Source organism: Plutella xylostella, chromosome 30, assembly GCF_932276165.1.
Source record: "Plutella xylostella chromosome 30, ilPluXylo3.1, whole genome shotgun sequence".
Classification (NCBI taxonomy): Eukaryota; Metazoa; Arthropoda; class Insecta; order Lepidoptera; family Plutellidae; genus Plutella; species Plutella xylostella.
Window position 1 is genome coordinate 1,711,411 of NC_064010.1, and position 21,654 is coordinate 1,733,064.

Consider the following 21,654-nt stretch of genomic DNA (forward strand, 5'->3'; position numbering starts at 1 on the left):
CCAATCAGGTCGATATGCACGAACTTGAAACGCGCAGCAGGTAAGTTGTACGTACCTAATGGGGAATACACGTGTCGATTGACTTTAGCGTGCTGACAAGATTGACAAGCTTGTGACCAATCTCGACAGTCTTTGCGCATGCCTGGCCAAACATAGCGTTGTGCCACTAACTTAACACTAGCGTTTGCACCAGGATGGCTAAGAGAATGAAGACTGTCGAAGATTTGCTTACGCAAAGGCTCGGGTATGAACGGTCGTGGCGTCGGAGTACTGACATCGCAGTACAACTCCAAACGACTGCCAGGTACGTTCATTTTCCGTAGACGAAGTGATGATGATGCATCGTCTAGGAAGAGAGCTAGTTCTTGGTCAGAAGCTTGAGCTTGCGCTATAGCTTCATCATCGACGGTGGTAGCCTGCAATTCACTAACACGAGACAGTGTGTCGGCCACAACATTGTCCTTGCCGGCAATATACTGAATGTCTGTTGTGAATTGAGAGATGTAGTCTAGGTGACGGTACTGACGGGGCGAACAGTTAGTTTTCCTCTCACGGAATGCGTAACAAATCGGCTTGTGGTCAGTAAACACGGTGAAATGGCGGGCCTCGAGCATGTGCCGGAAATATTTAATGCCTTCGTATATAGCTAAAAGCTCACGATCATACGGTGAGTACTTTTGCTGCGAAGAACTAAATTTCCGTGAGAAGAAAGCTAACGGCTGCCATGTGTCGTCCTGGAATTGCTGTAATACAGCACCCATCGCAACGTCAGATGCATCGGTGATCAATGCGAGTTTGGCCTGACAATCTGGGTGAGCTAGCAATGTTGCACTGCAAAGGTTGGACTTGCAGTCCTCGAATGCTTGCAGCGAATCTCCTGTCAAGTTAACAGGGTGGGAAGCTTTAACTGAGCCAGTGAGCAAGGCATTCAGAGGAGCTTGTGTTGCAGCAGCTTGGGGCATAAATCTGCGGTAAAAATTGATCATGCCCAAAAATCTCCGGAGCTCTCGAACTGTGGTGGGCACGGGGAAGTTTTTGATGGCCTCTACCTTGGTATCCAACGGCTTCGTTCCTGCTGTGGAGATTTGGTAGCCAAGAAAGGTAACCTCAGACTTACCAAAAACACATTTGGACGTGTTGACAAGGATGCCGTATTCCTTCATTCTCGTGAAGAGTTGTCGGAGATGACTCTCGTGCTCTACCTCGTCTCTAGAAAACACCAGAAAATCATCGAGATAACAGTAGCAGAAGTAGAGTCCGCGAGTCATCTCATCAACGAAACGTTGGAAGGTTTGGCCGGCATTCCTTAGACCGAACGTCATGAAAGGAAATTCGAACATTCCGAACGGGGTGGTTATGGCGGTCTTCGGAATATCGTCCACGCTGACAGGGATCTGGTTATAGGCCTTGACCAAATCAATGGTAGAGAAGACTCTACAACCAGATATGCTGTGGGAAAAATCGTGAATATGCCTTACCGGATATTTGTCGGGTATAGTTCGAGCGTTGAGAGCTCGGTAATCACCGCATGGCCTCCAACCATTGTCCTTCTTAGGCGCCAGATGTAGAGGTGACGACCAAGAACTCTCAGATGGCCGGGCAGTACCGCTGGCCAACATCTCCTCGAACTCCTGCTTGGCGATTTTCAGCTTGTCTGGAGCTAACCTGCGAGGGGATGAGGAAACAGGGGGACCAGGTGTAGTACGAATGTGGTGTACCGTGTTGTGTAGAGTCGTACGTGTCGTGCCAGATGGTCGAGTAATTTCAGGGAATTCAGCTAGAAGTTTGTGAAAACGCGTGTCACCAGTCAAGACCTTAACTGAAGTTATACTATTACATGTTAAGTCTACAGAACCAACAGTTGACAGAGAAGTGGTATTATCAATAAGGCGCTGATTGCGACAATCTACAATTAAATTATAGAATGACAGAAAGTCTACACCAATAATGGGTTTAGTCACATCAGCCACTATAAAACGCCACGGATAGTCTCTACGCAGTCCTAGGTTCAGGTTCAGTTGAGCAAACCCATAGGTATCGATGGTGGTACCGTTAGCTGCGCACAACTGGTAGTTGGTCTTCGCACGCCGTTCACGCAGGGCAGATCGAGGGAAAACGCATAGGTCGCTTCCGGTGTCCACAAGAAATTGTGCTTTCGATCTGCGATCTGTAACGAACAGGCGACCGGTGGAGCTGGGACAATCGTTCGTCGCCATCACTGATTGCCCAGGGAGTTTTCCGCCTTGTAGTCGCATGGGCGGATGCAGGTCTTCGCCCTGCTGCCGAACTTGCCGTGGTACCAGCAAAGGGGATGCTTCCTGTAGCTGGATTGTGACCTCTCCCTTGACCGAGCAGAATGACGAGTCTGTGCATGATTGTTCCTTGATCTGGAACGCGATCTGTGCGATTGCATGCTGAGTGCTCTTACTTGCTGGGTAAGTTCGGCTATTTGCTTAGCCATTTGGTCCATGGAGCTGCCAGGTGCAGTGTGGTGGGAAGTCGAAGCTACTTGCGGTGACGGTGGAACCACTTCATGGATCCTGTCCGCCAGGTCAGCAAGCGTCTCGAGCGAAGCGGTGGGTTGAGAAGCGAGAATGGTCTGGATGCTACTCGGCAGTCGGCTCGTCCAGATGCCAGACAGGAACTCTTCGGGTAAGCCGGGTCCAGCTAAGTTGCGAAGGTGCCGTAGAAAATGTGATGGCTTTCTGTCACCGATCTCCTCTCTATCCAGAAGTCTCTGCAGCTTCTTGGCCTTGGACTGAGACAAGGTACGTATGAGCTCAGTCTTCAGCTTCTCATACTTATCAGTAGCCGGTGGGTTCAAGACGAGCTCCTCCACGAGATCTGCGTACTGAGGTTCAAGGTTGCTGAGGATGTGGTAAAATTTGGTCTCATCGCTGGTGATCCTCGACAAGTTAAATTGAGCCTCCATAAGCGCAAACCATATTGCAGGCTTCTCCGGCGAAAACTGTGGCGATTTTACGCCGACTCGAAAAATATCGTGACGTGCGTCAGTGGAAACGCGATTTTTCGAACCGCCTTCTCGAACGCCGCCGGATTCTGCGTCATCATTGGACATTGTGCTTAGTGTGTTTTCCTCGGGGTCACCAGTTATAGGCGGTGGTGAGTGCGTAGTGTTAGCAGGAGTAGGTATTAAATGCAAACACTTACAGTTCAGTCCAGGTTTGTATATTGAACAAGCACACACGAAGTCTATAGAATTTAGAAGGAGAATGCACAAGCCAATAACACAGCAGAGATATTATCCGATAGCACTTAGGTATAAAGCGTAAGCTAGTAATTAAGCAAGCTAGGTATACAGCGGAAAGATCGCGTAATCGTAAGCAGTAGCGGGCTAGCATAAAGCGGCACAGGCTTCGCGTCGGAGTTGAGATTTCGACTGGCGGCGCACGGGCCGCGGAGGGCGCGCGAGGTTGCGCGGGCGCGCGGGGCAGGGAACCTGCCTCCGGACCGGTATCGGCGGCCTTTCGACTTGACCAACAAATAACCTACGGATAAAATATTTTGTGCGTTCTCGATGTATCACGACAATTTATCCGTCGGGCACGATACGTTTGGTGTTGTATGATTGTGTGTGATGTATGTGAACTTAGTATTAATGTTAGTAGGTATTGTTAGTGTAAATAGTATTGTATTTAATAATAACAACTATACTTAATTAAACTAATATAAATATTAACTAGTGTGTAAGATATATACTGTAAATATTATACGTTATACAATGTAGGTATAAGTGTAGGTATATTATACGATACAATGTAAATAGATAAGAATAACTGAAATACAATATGTAACTAAACAATGCATGAAAATACAATTCAGTTCAACTGAAAATACAGTGAATGTATAAATGTAGGTAATAAAATCGGGAAGATACCTACACACTTTTGCAACACTTTGTATAAGAATCCTGGGGAATTGGGTAAGGTCACCTAAGGACTTTTTCTCCCTATTAACTCCGTAACTTCCAAATTTATATCGCCAAACAGCGCACTCACCGAAAAACAACGCGCAAAATAGCTGTATGTAGCAGAAAACTGACGATATTTCCCATCTATGTACGGTCAGCTACATAAGTAGCTATACACTTCTGTACCTTGTCAAAGTGACGAACCGTCAATGTTTCAATGACTGGATTGGCGGTTTCAGATTGACAAGGTGCAGAGAAACCTGACTCCCCTCAGAAGCATTGTTACTATGAGAGGGGGGTCAGGTTTCTCTGCACTTGACCGTACGTAAAAGTGTACAGCTACTTATGCAGCTGACTGTACGTTCTTGGCTAATGAAGTAAAATATTATGTTAAGTACTGAAGATGATAATGACAATTTGACGGTATCATATCTTAGGCGGTAGTGAACCGGCTTCCGAAGCTAGCGCTATACAACTTTACATACCAAATACCATAATTTGCCAAATCTGACATAACTTGTATGCATCTGACCACATCTGACAGATGTTTGACAGGCAAGCGACGCTGCTTGTGGATTGCTAATGTATCAGTGGTTATACAATAGCAGTTGATATGCCTCCTTAGAGAGGCTCCTTTCATGGAATCTGAAATGATGACAATGATGATGATACTGACCTCGATGCTGATGATGATGATAACAATGTTACTGATGATGATAATGACTATTTACCGGCAGGCACTATAGCTTAGAACCAGATTCCCAATCTAGTGTCGCGGTCCAATGCCGCACAGGGCGACGTTGCCTATAACTGTACTAACCTCAGGCAGCCTGCGGCCAGGCACGGCGGGGAAGTCGTGGTGCTCGTTGTGGTAGCCCACGTTGAACGTGATCCAGTTGAGGGGTCCTTAGTACTAGCACAGAGTAGCAAGAGACGAATATCATGCTACATAATAATATTAACCCACTAACTTGCAAATTTACACCGCCGAACAGCGCACTCACGGAAAACCTTGTAACACCAACGCGCTGCAAAGTAGCTGTTCTTGGCTAATGAAGAAGATGATACTGATGCTGATGATGATAATTATGTTACTGATGAAGATAATGACTATTTACCGACACCATAGCTTAGGCCGGCAGTAAACCAGCTTCCGTATCAAGAAGCGGGTCAACCTGCTTCCGAAGTAAGCGGCCGCGGGTTCGAATCCCGCCCTATACTAACCTCAGGCAGCCTCCTGCCAGGCACGGCGGGGAAGTCGTGGTGCTCGTTGTGGTAGCCCACGTTGAACGTGATCCAGTTCAGGGGGCCGTAGTACGAGTAGGTTTCGAAGCCTTTGCGGAACATGTAGTGTTCGGAGACGAAGTGGCCTGGGAGGGGAGGGAAAAGTTTGGTAATTTTTGGTAGAGATAACACATAATAATAATACTAGTACAGCTAACATTAAATATGGATAAGATTTATTTAAATTGAGAAAGAAATAAAGAGAATTGTCGAAGGTTTTGGCTAAGCAAATAGATAGTTCTGAAGTTGGCAGGTATTACACATTTGTGCGTGTTTAACGGTCCAATGTTAATAAGAAAGTAATTTACTTACGATACAGATCGATTCAAGTGTCTACATTTTCAAAAGTTAGTTTAGTACAAACCTATCTGCTTTAATGGCACTGTTATATAGCTAATCAATAAATGTATTTTATTATAAATAAATTAAATAAAGTAATAAAGTGCCTTGTCAAACTAAACAACTGTCAATCTTTGAAAGAATATTAATAAGTGGTTTGTTAGCTTGACAAGTCACAAAAGTGTAATCGCTGCTAAGTTCAGAAATATGTACTTGTTTGGAGCTGTACTAGCTTTCAGTTTCCTTTTTGTAATGAGGAAATGATTGTTTTACAATGGAAATTTCCATAATGTATCTACAGGAGTGGAAAACTACTTAAGCTACACCATGCATACTTGTCAAGAGTGCATAATTTACCTGCAACCGGATGCAGGCCCATCGCCATCAGTGACCCGTAGATCATGTAGCCCAGCACCTTCCAGCCTGAAAACAATAACGAATACATTCAATAAAAGCCAATATTTAACAGTTGAAAGCATAACGCAATCAATGAAGGTATGAATTCTCTTTTTTCTTCTAGCTAATCCTCTTACCACGGTGATAAAACCTAGTCCAGGCTCTGTAGCACAGGGCGCTATTAAGACGGACAAGAGTTATCCATCGCGCTCGCTCTTGAGGCTGCGCGATGTGAGTGAGCGCGATGCAAAACTCTTATCACGTCTTAAATGCGCCCCGTACTAGCCCTTCAGGTCTAGTATTTATCAGTGACACGCTAAGAAGAAGTCAGCAATCAGTAGATCTAAACCGACATTGAATCTAGACAAATCATAAAATTTACCCCCTGAACCCATCGTTCCAAATTCCTGCCATTTCCAGTTTCATACCATTTTCGAATTCATGTAATTTGTAAATTCACACCACTCCCACATACCAATTCCAAATTCATATTCATAGCATTTCCAAATTCATACCATTTCCAAATTCCTACAATTTCCAAATTCATACCATTTCCAAATTCATACCATTTCCAAATTCATACCATTTCCAAATCCACACCATTTCCACACACCATTCCAAAATCCACACCGCCAAACATTACACTCACCGAAAAACTTCACGATCAGCGCGTCGAAAAACAGCTGAATCACCAAGTTGACCAGCTCCATCGGAGTCGGGGGCTTCGGACGCACTATCAACGGACGGAATGAGTAGAAGAACGGTTGGAGAAGGAGCCAGAGACACTTCCCTGCTGTGGTGTTGAAGAGTTTAGCTTCTATGAGGGTTGGGAGGTCCGTGTCTAGGACTTCGTCGCCTTGATACTGTTGGTGGGGAAAAGGAGCGATTATTAATGATTTAATTGTACATGTAAACTTGGATTATTAGTCTTGACAACTATGTTGGCTAACAAGTTTGCTGTTATAAAGAGAATAAAGTTTTGTTTGCAGAAACTCCCAAAGTTTAATTTAATTAAAGAGGTTCGACACGGCTAAATAGAATGTGTGAGTGTTTAAAAAGGCACATATTTGTATGTTTGTTATATTCTCTCTGTGCCTTGGGCGTTAAATGTTAGTGTTTTGTGACATCTCTAACCCGCCTACCACGCGTGGAGATAATAGCAATAAACCCCCAAAATTGGAAGTGGCCTATGATCTGCAGTTATTATAATGACGTGTATTTTTTTTAATTTATCATTAAATTATTGAAACTGGATTATTAAGGGCTGTGCGAATCTGTGATTATTCCACTCACCCTATGATGCTCGAGATGGTATTTCCTGAAGCTGATAGAGATGGGTATCCCTATAGGTAAATTTGCGAAGAACCCAAACAGTCGGTTGTGCAGCGGCCGGCTGTGGCCGAACGCGAGATTGTGAGATATCTCGTGGATCGCTGGAATTAAAGAAAGAAGTAATTAAAAAGGGTCCACCCCCAAACACAATACATCAAAATCGGTTCATAACTGGCGAAGATATCGGTGGACATACATCAATAATGGTCTGTAAGTATGTTGTAATTGAGAACCGTCTCCTTTTATAGGAGTCGGCTAAAAGAGTTGTAAAATAAAAACATTCTTAACGACATGCAGCTAAAACTACTCCCCATTTGGAATAAAAGAATTCATATACATTTCTAGGAGAAGAAAGGTGAATAGAATTTGAGCTTCGTTGAGTAAAAGATTCATGTTATTAGAAAAGTCTGTAAAATATATGGTATTTTCAAAGTGGAAAGGGTCTGGTGGTTATTCTGAACATTATATACCCTTTTTGCAACCGCCTGTAGAAATAATTCGATGTGCAAAGTAACTTTATGATTTTCATTTCAATCTTGGAATTTTACTCTTGGACTGGTTAGGTATTCTACAATTAAAATATACGAAGTGAAGCGAAAGTGTGACTGTGACTCATGAAAAGATTTTGTACAACTGTGCTTATTAAACTAAAATTTCACGAATTTACTAAAATGGTAGGTATAACAAAAGTTATTGAGATTGATGAACTGAGCCCCTTTTGGCTAACTATACCACTTTAGGAACACCTGCAAAGAACATTAGCGATAATGTCAATTTCTCTTAAGTCGAGGTATCGATGCTTATCTTTTTCTGAGTAATGGTAAACTTATCAAAGTGAAAGATAAACATAAGTTCTGTTTTATTATTTCCGTTAATAATTATCTTTTATAACCCATATATATGTATTTGAACACCTGAAAGAAATTCTAATAATTGTAGGTAACGTAACGTACCTTGGGACGCTTGTACCCAGCAATATGGATGGAGGAACGACATCGGGCAACATCCTACTATGTCTCTCGATATCCGGGAACACAAGACGATTGATATTTATCCTCTATACGCTATAGAAAACGCTCTTAAAATAAATAAGAGCCTAAAAGCCAACTCACCCAGCATGAGCGAATGATTTATAACTCCTCCGAAGCAGTAGGCGGCGATCAGCAACGGCCCCCAGCTGAGCCGCGCCACCAGCGGGAAGGACGCCAGCTGGGTTACCACCATCGCCGTCACCACCCACTTGAAGAGAGGGTCGTAGCCGAAGAGCTGCTTTATCTCGGGGTACTTTTCTGGAAAGAGGGAGAAGTCAGGGTCAAAATATGGAGCTAGATTTCCTAGATTAAGGCAAAATTTGGAGAAAAATGCGGTTAGAAATTTGAGAAAGATTGTTTCTGGGTGGTTGTGTGGAAGATAAAGGGGTTGATTTCAGTGTAAACATGGAGTAAGGGCTCTAACACATAAGCATGACACGAAGCGAACGTCGTAAAAAACTGCAACTGTTTTTGTTTCGACAGTTTTGAATGTAAATGCTTTATTACTGGAGTAGATCTTTGTGGGTCCTATACGTTCATTCACGCAATATTCCTTTTATCGTATCGGTTTTATAGTTATATAGCCATATCTGTTAGGAGTGAAACTTTAAAAAGCCTCAGCATTCAAAACGGTCTATCCGTTTCGGAGCTACGTGACTACCAGCACGGTGAAACGATGACACATTATACTGCCACTACTCGACTTGAGTGTGCATGAGTGATCATACAGCTGTTTTATGTTATTTAATGCTATTATCAAACTATTCAAAATCAAAAAAAATCAAAATCAAAATAATTTATTTGTGAGTCACAGGTTAGGTTAAGATGGATTACAGTATATTATATAATTTCTCCGTGCTCAGCCAACATGGCGTACAAATATTTCAAATTAAGTACATTAAACATGCAAAAACTAAAGATAACACATGCATGTTGTATAAGTACCTACATTTAGTTATACTCGTATTAATTGGGACTTACTGTGTATCGGATAGGAATTCATTGACGCTGTAATAAGTCTTGTCTAATAAATAGTTTTTAAGTTTGGTTTTAAACATTTGGATGTCCTGTGCGTTTCTAATGTCCTTTGGTAGTTTATTGAAAATAGAGGGTGCCATCCCAAAAACATTTTTACTAAAAAGTGCGGTATTGTGTTTAGGAGTGCTTATCTTATTACCGTAACGTAAGCTTCTAAAGTGCCCGAAAATATTAAAGTTTAATTTGACAAATACAGCCATTTCGAAAATATATATAGAGGGCAATGTTAATATTTTAAATTTTTTAAACAATGGTTTGCAAGTATCTCTGCTGCAAACTTTCGCAATTGCACGAATACATCTTTTTTGGGCTTTAAAAACTGTTTCCTTGTTTGTTGCATTACCCCAAAATATAATTCCATAACGTAGTATGGAATCCACGTAACCTTTATAGGCAGTAATTACTACATTTTCACTAACTACTTTGGACAAATTGTAAAGTGCATATGAGAATTTGCTTAGTTTAGTACATATGTGATCGAGCTGAGCTTGCCATGTAATTTTTTTGTCAATGTAAAGTCCTAGAAATTTAGTCACGTCAGTTTCATCAATTTTATGGTCATTGTATTTTATGTCAATAGAATTATTATTAGATTGTTGTTCAAATGTCATTATTTTAGTTTTATCCAGATTTATTAAAAGATTATTGTTACTAAGCCAATTTATTATGTTCTTCAGTGTTGTATTTATTTCTGTTTCAAAATTTGAATCTGTGTTATCTTTAAATAACACTGTGCTGTCATCAGCGAATAGAACCATGGGGTGATCTGTGACTTGAGGTAGGTCATTTATATAGATAAGAAATAGTAACGGCCCCAATACACTTCCCTGCGGAACGCCAAATCGGTTTTCCTTATCATTTGAGAAGTAAGCTATGTCAGTTTTTGATTTTAGGCATATTCTGTCAATTCGTGTTTTTTGCTTTCTATTAGTCAGGTATGATTTAATAAGATTTTTTGCCGTGCCTCTGATTCCATATTTTTCCAATTTATTTAGTAGTATGTCATGGTTCACGTAGTCAAAAGCTTTTGTTAGATCCATGTAAAGGGCTGTTACATGAATACGCTTATCCATGCTATTTAATATTGTGGCTAAAAATTCATATATTGCCATATTTATAGACTTGTTTTGCCTAAATCCCATTTGCATTGGAGAGAAAATTTTATACTTCTCCATGTAACAGTTTAAACGTTGATATACTACTTTTTCAAAAATTTTAGACAAAATTGGTATCAATGCTATGGGCCTATAATAATTCATATTTTCCCTGTCGGTTCTCTTAAATAGTGGTATAATAATAGATGTTTTAAGTGCATCGGGATATGTCCCTTTATCGATACAGAGATTTATAATGTGGCTTAATATTGGTGCAATAATAGGAGCAACCCGCTTTATTACATCAGTAGTTATTTCATCATAGCCTGTACTTTTTGTATTTTTCAATGAATATATAATTTTGAGAATTTCATCTGGAGTTGTGGGATTTATAAAAAAGGAGTTAGAATTATTATTACTAGTCTTAAATTTATTTGCTTCCTTAAAATTAGTATTAATGTCAGTTTGTGAAATTTGATCTATAAAAAAATTATTGAAAGATTGGGATATGTCGTGTGGGTCAGTAAGTATTTGTCCATTATTATTAATTTTGTAAATATATTCCTTTATATGACTTGACTTAGATTTATTAATGACATTCCATGTAGCCTTGCATTTGTTGTCAGCAGTGTTTATGAAATAATTATTTTGTGACTTTTGGGTTAGTTTTACAATTAATTAATTATCATATTCTCTTCTAGCTTATTCGTGTAAACTTTGCATCGCCTCTAAAAAAGGACTTCCGTGGGAATTCCAGTATCAAAATAACCTATATAACCCAGGGATAACGCAGCTTTATAATGGTGAAATATTTTTTAGAATTCCTTTACTTGTTTCCGGGCCAATTCAATACAAAATAACAATCAATTCTCAATTATTAATCTCTAATTATAAATAGATAGAGTACTATTTATTTGTACACCAAAAAATACTTAATGATAAACAATTTTACATAGACACTTAACTAGGGTACAAAAGGCTGTCTAAGACTAAAAGAGATTATAATAATGATTATCACGATCATATTCCATACTTAATTCCACGTTACTTAATTTCCCAAAAACCCAATACCGATAGTCGATACAGATAGAAACACGTGAGTCTCGTGTGAGATAAGGCGCTAATAAATTCACTGTCAAGGTTGTCCGGCGGACAGGTCGATATATTTTTAGCTATTCGGCTAATGTTGCTTGTTACAAAATGGTGTAACATGTTTATATGCAGCCATAATACTAATAATAAAGGTGGTTTAAAATAAGCGGAGCATAATCCCAAAATAAATAATAATAATAATAAGGAATTGTAACCGTGGTGGTTATCTATCAACCTGTGGGTGCTGAATACTACACCTTTCAGCCTTTCACCAAAAACTTAAATGTGTCATAGTATGTCAAATAGATCGCATAAGTTTTTTTTTTCTTTGTAACCTATGCCTTAGGCATAGGTTGCAAAGGTGCATTGTTCAATGTTCAGTCAGATGCAACGTAAATGCTAGATGCCTGAAAACATTATTATTATTTAACATTATCTTCTGAACGCTGAACGACATTGTTAATGATTTCTAAACAGCGATAACAAAAAAACTAGGTACAGTAAAAAATGCGTAGTTGTTTGCTTTACGAAATACCTAAGTATGTTTCAATGTACATTTTGTTTTATTGTATGTTGTATGTATCGATTACAGTTTTTATACAGCTAGATATAAAAGTTTATAGATCCAAAATCAAATCTAAATTATTATACCTATGATCTATGTTTCGTCTGCGTCTTTTATTGGTTCATATTTTTGCACAGGTGATACATCTTTCTTTGGCTGAACACAAAATGAGTGAGGCATCATAATAACACGTCTATAATACCATAACCTTCTTCTTCCCACGTTCAACCGCGTACGATAATAGACGCTATTTAAGCACTGATTAGTTCTAATTAGCAACTTAGCAACTGGTCTAAAAGAGACGAACAATTTAGGTGTGTTAACGAGGCGTGTTTCGAGACTGTGTAGGAAAATTCTAACGTTAGTGTTAATATTACAACTTGAGAGACATTCAAATTGTCCTACGTTTTTCGTAAGCTACAGTTTTTACACTCTCTCTTCCATCCAAAGGTTATCTATAAGCAAAAAGGCCGCCCTCTGTTCTGTTTTTTTTAATGTATTTTTTTCTGTTTTAGTGCAAATAACGAAGAATGTAATTGTTATTGTAAGCCCCTGGGACTGCCTATAAGCCGAACAACTTTATGACATTGACTCACTGAAATTAAGCCTCGAATTCACTAGGGCACAAGTTCTGAGACTGTTACAGAACATCTACGGTGCGTGTTCTCAGAACATTTTGGTAACATGTCGTGATACATGTTGCTTGTCACACCAGCAGTCTCCGCCGAGATGTCGCCCGAGGAAGTCGTGGCAGTTAGTGCTGCGTGCTAGAAGTCGCGCACGCGTCCACACTCTGCAACAGCGGTCGCTACGCTAGACCTAGTAAAAAAAATATACTCTATGCGCTAGACTGATGTCGCAGGAAGTTCTGTCTCGCGAGCCAAAACACGGAACCTGTTCTGCGACACGTAGATGTCGCTGTATAGTCGCGTGCGACGTCGCAGAACAGAGCGCGACGTCGCGGCGACACGTAGACGACATGTGCCTAGACAGGTTCTGCGACAATTTGTCGCCTAGTGAATACGAGGCTTTAACTAAACTACATTCGACACATGATCAATATAAAATATACCTACGTATTATATTTATGAATGCACGTGTTGTGTGTATAGTTAATATTGGCTATATACAATTGCTAGCCATTGTATGTATGTTTATCGACCTTTCTGTTACTGTTCAATTAATGGCCTCCGATGTGACTGTGATCCATGAAGTTTAGATTTTTCTATAGCGTTCTATTTTATTACCTTACTATAGTAAGTTTTTTCTTAACAATTGTGTATGTATATATTTACCGATTTTATTACTGCGAGAGTACTAGGTACTAGTAGTAATAGGTGCGGGAGACATACTCAGTACTCTTTAGTAAAAAAAATAGAATACTATTCATAAATTAACGTTGGTAGCGGTAGTGGCTGGCCGAGGAATGTTAAAGACAAGTATTGTGGCGCTCCATAAGAGAGGTCTATGTGATGCTGTCGACGATTACTGGCTGTTGATGATGATGATGATGACTAAGTGACCCGAAAGTGAAATTTAAGGCTTGGGCAAAAAAGGTGCAGTTTTTATTTTAGTGTGGGTTAAATTCACTAAAGCTGAATGGATGTAGTACCTACGCCTTATCAGTCACGTTTTTAAAGATAATTTTGAATCCACAAACTTATCTAATTCAGTGATTGAATCACTAGTCTGTGCCATTCATCACGACCCATCACGTCCCCACTGGTAGGGCATGGGTCTCCTTCCAATGAAGGAAGGGTTTAGGCCTAGTCCACCACGCTGGCCAAGTGCGGGTTGGTGGACCCCAACACAAGCAAGCTTGTGCTGAGAGAGTTGTTGGGTAAGTGTGCAACCCGACTGTAAGATGTTTTCAAGCTGCCCGAAGGCCTCTGACTATATAGGCTTAATAACTACTGCCAAAGCAGCAACCGTATGCCATTCAAGAAATCAAATCCAAACTAATATTATAAATGCGAAAGTAACTGTGTCTGTCTGTCTGTTACTCTTTCACGCCAAAACTACTGAACGGATTTGAATGAAATTTGGTTTACATATACAGGGTCTAGAACCCTGGGAAAGAACATAGGCTACTTTTTATCCCGGAATTCCCACGGGAAAACTGTTTAAGGAGAAGCGAAGGTCGGGGGAACAGCTAGTATTATATAAATGTGGGTTTAATTATGGTCCAGTAAGCAATCAGTTGTTTGTTATACCCGGACCGATAAATATTTTCGATCTTATTTTTAATTAGATATGTGTAGTATTAAACAGTACGTTACCATTATGCAAAGCCTAAATATATGAGAGTAGCGTTTGTTTCCGTTTCCGTACCAATTTACGTTCATTTCGGCCCAGTATCATGACATCCGTCGTCGGTCTCAAATAATACTGTCAACTTCCGTCTGGTTTTTTAGCATTTCCGGTTACCGCCACCACCGAAGGCAGTTGAGTTTTGAGGCTCAATATTTTAATCATTAGGCGTTTGGATTTCAACCGAGACGGTTGTGGCTGCAGCCTATGCACGAGCACTGTCTCAATAGTACCAAGAAGTAAATATACCTATCGTTTTCAGTTTTATACCTGAGGGTAAAAGTAAGTTTTTTCGAAAAGTGATTTCCTCGACAAAAACTGTAAGTATACTTCGTTTATTAGTCAAAAATACTACCTATTTCTTTTCAAATCTTCGCCCTATGTTAATCGCATAGTACAAATAACATTTAAAGCTTTTCTAGAATAGAAAACAGAAAAAACGACAGGTATAAGTATTAATAATGTTTAATGGATAAACGGTGTTACCGTTCGTAAGTTATTATTTGTTTATATCGAAGCAAATATTTTAAATATTTTCTAACGGTAATCAACTGCCGTTAGATATCAATTTCAGGAGTTATGGATAATCCCGGCCCATCTACAAGTACAGCGAGCATAGTGGAATGTCAGGAACCAGACAAGGATACAAGGAGGAAGAGAAGGAGAGAGTCTTCCAGCTCGGATTCGACGTCGAGCTCATCCTCGGAGTCAAGCTCGTCATCCAGTGATAATCGCAAGCGTAGTAAGAAACGCAAACGAAGCAAGAAGCGCAGCCGTAAGTTATTGAACAAATTGATTAAGGAGGTTAGCTTTCTGAAAAATCAAATGGCATGCACGAATACCACTGGATCTCGAGATCATATTGATTTAGACGTTAGTGGCGAGTTGTTCGAAAACGAATCTCTATCAGAACATTGTAACGAACCCGCAGAATTAAATTTTACAATGAGCACTAAAACTAAAGAACCATCTGTTCCACCAACATCACCCGAAATGCTGCAACTTTTGAAAGATTTACAAAGATTTGATAATCCTGAGTGGGTTAATGTCCGCTACGCTGACATTCAAAAACTGTACAGTCAATCGCCTGGTTTTGTAAATCTTGAAGCAAATGATGAAGTGCGACGATTAGATGTTTCAAAAAATACAGCTAATATGGAAAAGGCTTTCGCATCCATAACATTTGCCTTACTGAAACAGCGCGACGCGCTACAGAAGGATATGCAGGAACTTTTGAATTATGCTCACCAAAACCAACCCTTAGAGTACAAAGACTTGCATGCGAAGATTTCAGGTATCTTTTCAGATGGAAATTATTGCAAAACAACTGCTGATGCATTACAGTTGGTATGTGGTCACAGATCTGAATTAGTGCAACATAGAAGAGAAGCTATTCTGGCAGCTGTAAAAGACCCTTACCACAAAAGCGCTTTAAGGAAAATACCGCCATCTTGCAGCCATCTCTTTGATGCAGATAAATTCAGCGCTGTTCTAGAAAAATCTGGTGGTGTCAAAAAAGTATTCTGGTGCAATGAAAAAGATCGCTACCCTGCACCGCAGAACGATCAAAAAAACCCAGTACAAATACAAAATAAAAACACGGGTAAGTCTGGCTACAAAGATCTCCGATCTGGCCCTAAAAATAATGTGAATTCGAATTTTCGTGGTAGAGGCACCAAGAGAAGACCACCAACACGAGAAGTTTCATACCGGAACACGGCAGACCGGCGCTCTCCCTCGTCCCACCGGGACAGGAGAGGACAAACCCGGCGCAAATATTGACTCGACCAGCAACTTCAGTGCAGGGAAACTCAGTCGGTTCTACGACCACTGGGTCAACCTGGGGGCCCCACCCCATATACTAAAAATGATCACCGGTTATCGAATACCGTTCAAGAAAAGGCCAATCCTGTTCTTACCAAACATCAATTCTCAGGAAACCGCACACACAGAAGAGATGGATCATATCATAAACAAAATGCTGAAGCAGAAAATACTCGAAAAAGCATCACTTTCCCCAAGCTTCATTTCCACTATGTTTCTCCGTCCAAAACCAGACGGCACGTGGCGACCAATCTTCAACCTCAAGGCACTAAACAAATTTGTCGACGTGGGAAAATTCAGATTGGTGAACATCCAACGAGTTCCAGACTTCCTGCAATCTCAGGACTGGATGGCCAAAATCGATATCCACCAGGCATATTTTCATCTAAATTTTTCGGTGAGTCACAGACGCTTTCTTCGCCTCATTTACAAAGGCCAGTTGCTACAAATGACTTGCTTACCCTTCGGGCTAAGTTCTGCACCAAAAACTTTCGCCACATTGACCAACTGGGTGGCCCAAACACTGAGAGACCAAGGAATACGAATATTAATATATTTGGACGACTTCCTATTGGTTCACCAAAACCCAGCCACGCTAAAACACCAGATAAATATAGTAATAGAAACACTAACATACCTGGGCTGGACAATAAACACAGAGAAGTCGATATCAACACCACAGCGATGCCTCGAATTTCTCGGCGTAGTATGGGATCCCTGGAAAAACAGGAAGTATCTACCAGAGCGAATAACATCGAAAGTACTCTCTCAAACATCAGCCATGCTCAAATCCAGCAAAGTCACACTAAAAGAGCTGCAACGGATTATTGGCGTCATGAATTTTGCAAGCTTCACAGTCCCAAGAGGCCGACTCCACTATCGCTTCCTGCAACGTCAACTAAATTCTCTTCTGAGGTCCGAACCGACGAAATCTGTATCACTAACGGTGAAGGCGATGAGAGAACTGAACTGGTGGCACAAGAACTGCACAAACTACTCCCAGTTGCACGAGCCAATACCAAATCACTACTTGACAACAGATGCCAGCGACGTGGGATGGGGAGCCAAGCTAGACGATCAGAGCATCCTTGGAACGTGGACAAATTCACAACAAAATTTACACTCCAATCAAAAGGAAATGATTGCGATATTCAACGTCCTGCTAGGCCACGCTCAGCTCCTGGCGTGCAAAAGTGTCCTAGTCCAGTCCGACAACAAAACTGTTGTCTCTTATCTTCGCAACGAAGGAGGGACAAAATCATACAAACTCACAGAATTGGCAATGAAGATCTTTCTCATTTTGGACCAATACAAAATACACATGAGCATTTATCACATACCAGGTATATACAATTGCCATGCAGATCACCTTTCTCGACTAAAACTGCGACCAGAATGGCATCTGTTACCTCAAATAACTCGCATAATTTTCAAGAAATGGGGAGAGCCACGAATCGATCTATTCGCATCTCATCGCGCTCACGTAGTACCCACTTATTGCACTCTCGACAGACAGGACATGGGAGCTGCATGCTACGACGCACTAGGAGTAACTTGGGATTATTCACTGGCATGGGTGTTTCCTCCACCGCACCTAATACCGAAAGTTCTGTCACACCTGAACAAAGCAAGGGGACTGTACCTAATAGTGGCGCCTCGGTGGGAGCGAGCGTTCTGGCGACCAGACCTGAAGAGCCGAGCAACAGCTGCACTTTTCACGATCAGGAACCTACCACAAGTTCTGGTAGACGTAACAACCGGTCTACCACCACCCAACGTGACAGAAATGATCCTGGAAGTGTGGAGATGTGGGGCTGGAACAAACACTTAACCAACTGGACACCTGAACAAAAGACTCTGCTTTCAGCAAGCTGGCGCGAGTCAACGCTTAAGACCTATAAATCTGCATGGAAGAAGTGGGTATCATGGACTTCAGAAAATCATGTAAATGCTGAAGAACCTACCGGGTCAGACCTAGCCAGATACTTAACTGATCTTTTTCAAAAGGATAACCTGGCGCTCAGCACAATAATGGTTCATAAATCTGCCGTGGCAACATTCTGTAACCCTAGTGACCGCGATAAACTAAGCTCACACTTATTAGTTAAACAGATCCTAAAGGCTATTTCATTAGCTAAATCAAAACCATTAAAACCACCCATATGGGATGTCGAAGTCTTGATACAACACATGACTAAAAGCGCAATTGACTCATCAAAGCTTTTCGAAGTTGCTCGTCACACTGCAGCTATTTTACTGCTTTGTTCAAGTCGAAGAGTACATGATCTTACCTTACTCAAAATAAACTCTAAACACTGCATTATATCTGATGACCATATTACACTTTGGCCAGCTTTTGGATCTAAAACGGACACCTCTGACTATCGTCAATCCGGTTGGAGGTTACTGCATAATAATAAATAATAAATAATAAATTTTCTTTATTAGATTCGAAAAGAGTACAAGTTAGTAAAACTAAGATCCCTAGCTCCCCCACTAGGATACCCTGTGTTGGGGGCGCCAGTCTCTTTCGTTCTTAATACATTGTAACAGTTAAATAAGGTATAAGTGAGACTTATCAAAGAAATAAATAAGCAATACTGTAGGTAACTTAGAGTTGTACATAGTTTTTGTATCTTATCATCTTAATTTATAGTTATTATTTGATGTTTGTGTATGGGTTGTGTGTGTGTGTGTGTGTGTGTGTGTGTGTGTGTGTGTGTGTGTGTGTGTGTGTGTGTGTGTGTGTGTGTGTGTGTGTGTGTGTGTGTGTGTGTGTGTGTGTGTGTGAGTGTGTGTGTGTGAGTGTATATGTGTGTGCGAGTTACAGAGAGTGCGTGAGTGTGAGTATGTGAGAAGAGTTTGAATATGTTAGTGCATGTAAAGTATATGTAATGTAAGTTTGAGTTTGAGGGTGTGTTTATTACTGTGCGTGGGGACAATGAATTGAAAGATTCACTTTAGAGGAACAAGAATTCGTTCAGTTTGAAAATAATTAAGTCCTAATAACCACTTTTTCAGTTTTTTCTTGCAAGTGTATCTGGTGCAAGTCAAAATTTTTAGTTTTATATCTGCAATACTATAGAGGAATGGTCCTCGGATGAATGGTGCACGCCTAGCAAAAGCTGTGCGCGTGTGAGGCACCAGCCATACATTTTGTCTTTTCCTTCTTGACAAAACATTTAATGTAAATAGAGCATTTCTATGGTACCTTAGGACAGTCGACAAAATGTATAGCTGCCTGACATTGAGCACTTCACAGTCATGGTACAGATGCTCGGTCGGATATCTAAAAGGCTTCCTATATGCCACCTTCAGAACGAAACGTTGAGCACGTTCAGCAGCTATCATGTAACTAACTCCAGCACCGCCCCACACTACTATGCAATACGTTAAGATAGATTGGACTAAAGCAGTATACGTAAGCCGGATAAGGTCTTTGTTAGCTATCATTTTAAGTTGCTTGAAGCAGAAGGTAAGTTTTCGTATCCGTCCTCGCACTGCCTCAATTTGTTTGTCCCAGACGAGTCTATCATCCAGCACCACACCCAGGTATTTTAAGTAGGAGACTCTTTCTAGTTGAGGGCAATTGCAAGGCGAACCGGCTCTGTCGCGGCTACATTGGTGGATTTTAATATTTATAGTTTTAGTAGGGGCTGTTCGCTCTGTTATGTGAAAAGCTAGGTATTTGGTCTTGGTAGCATTGAGTGTCAGCAGGTTACACTGAAGCCAAGTTGCAATCCGTCGCATACCCAATTCAGCTAAGGCAACGACATCTTCCCATGAGTGCCCATGAAATATAACAGCCGTGTCGTCAGCAAATGAAAATGTTGTAGCATTAGGGAGACTGATTTGGTTGAGGTCGTTGATGTAGAGGAGGAAAAGAGTTGGACCTAGCACACTGCCCTGTGGTACTCCAAAACCTATCGTTTTAAGTTCGCTGAAGGTGTTATTTATGCCGATTCTTTGCTTCCTATCCGAGAGGTATGATCTGAACCAGTCCAGTGCTAAACCTTGAATTCCATAGGATGCCATTTTTTTTAGTAGAAATGGTCGAGACACAGTGTCGAATGCCTTGGCGAGGTCAAGGAAGACGCCAACGCACCTTTCACCTGAGTCCAATTTCTTAGCGACATGATCTACTAGGTTGGCTACAGCGTCTTCCGTTGACCTTCCTCGGCGGAACCCAAATTGGTGATCATGTAGGAGTGATTCTTTTTCTAGAAACTTCAGCAACTGATTGTTAACGACTTTCTCGAGGATCTTAGACAAGGATGTAAGTAGAGAAATCGGCCTATAATTGGTCACATCATTCTTGTCGCCAGACTTATATATTGGGCATACGTTGGCCATCTTTAGATTAGCAGGCACCACACCAGAAGAGAGACTGAGGTTTATTATGAAAGCTATTGGTCTAGACAAATAGCATGAACAACTCTTAAGCAACCTATTAGATACATTATCCCATCCAGGAGCAGAGTTATGTTTCAGGTTACTTATGATCTTTTCAACTTCGACATGATCAGTGGGACCTAAGAAAAACGATTTGGTTGAAGAAGATTTGATGTTAATATTATTGGCGAGCTCATGTTCTGTAATGTTATTAATTTTTAATATTTTGTCTGCTAAATCTTGGCCAATAGTTGAAAAATAAGAATTTACTTTGTTAAGCGAATCTTGTTGATTGTCACATATGTTGAGTAGGTTTGTATTGGGCATATTAGAACGTTTAAGATGGCAGATCGATTTTATTGCCTTCCATGTTTTCTTACTATCTCCCTTACACTGTTGAAGCAATTTCCCGTCATATGCATTCTTAAGGTTTTGAAGTAAGTTGTTGCAAAAATTCCTATACATTTTATATTTAGTTTTAATTTCATCGTTACTTGATTTTTTTCTTGCTTTGGAGTGAAGCTCATTTCTTTTTTTGATGCATTTAAGTAAGCCATTTGTTATCCACGGTTGTCTGATGAACTTGGAGTTTCTGATCTCGGTGTGTGAAGTATGTTTTTCAATTAGTAAGTTTAATTTTTCAGTTAACACATTTTCAGCAAGAGCGGCATCTGTGTGACTATACAAGTCCTCCCAGTCTATAGTGGAAATGTCAGTCGCGAGATTGTCATAATTGACTTTAGTCATTGTTTTGGTCAAGCCACCATGTTTTACAGGTCCCTTGTCAATGCCAAGTATGATAGAATCATGATCGGTTATGCTAGAACCACAGACAACAGCAGTGCATTTCCGCCGTGTTTTGACTAGAAAGTGATCTAAGCAAGTCTTCCCATGAGTAGGAATGGTGTGACTTGGTACAAATCCATAATGCCCAGCCATGTTTAGATAGTGTTCCGCCCTTGCATCCGTACTATCCTCACATATATTCAGGTTCATATCACCAGCTATGACTACGGTTTCAGTGGA

The 21,654-nt window shown here is 40.7% G+C and overlaps 2 protein-coding genes across 3 annotated transcripts in view; one reads left to right on the top strand and one right to left on the bottom strand.

Annotated features, from left to right (window-relative positions):
* The window catches only part of LOC105389100 (sphingolipid delta(4)-desaturase DES1), a 33,243-nt gene that overhangs the window by 4,863 nt on the left and 6,726 nt on the right, over positions 1 to 21,654 (bottom strand). For both annotated transcript variants that reach the window (XM_048632125.1, XM_048632124.1), the window contains exons 2-6: positions 8,395 to 8,571; positions 7,244 to 7,383; positions 6,600 to 6,813; positions 5,912 to 5,977; positions 5,156 to 5,301 (exon numbers count right to left, since the gene is read on the bottom strand). In XM_048632125.1, coding sequence (XP_048488082.1) covers positions 5,156 to 5,301; positions 5,912 to 5,977; positions 6,600 to 6,813; positions 7,244 to 7,383; positions 8,395 to 8,571 — 743 coding nt within the window. The remainder of the gene's footprint in view (positions 1 to 5,155; positions 5,302 to 5,911; positions 5,978 to 6,599; positions 6,814 to 7,243; positions 7,384 to 8,394; positions 8,572 to 21,654) is intronic.
* On the top strand, positions 14,796 to 16,412 carry LOC105388441. The gene is made up of 2 exons (XM_048632123.1): positions 14,796 to 15,066; positions 15,142 to 16,412. The coding sequence occupies exons 1-2, from the start codon at positions 14,992 to 14,994 to the stop codon at positions 16,192 to 16,194; spliced, it is 1,128 nt and encodes a 375-aa protein (XP_048488080.1). The 5' UTR covers positions 14,796 to 14,991; the 3' UTR covers positions 16,195 to 16,412.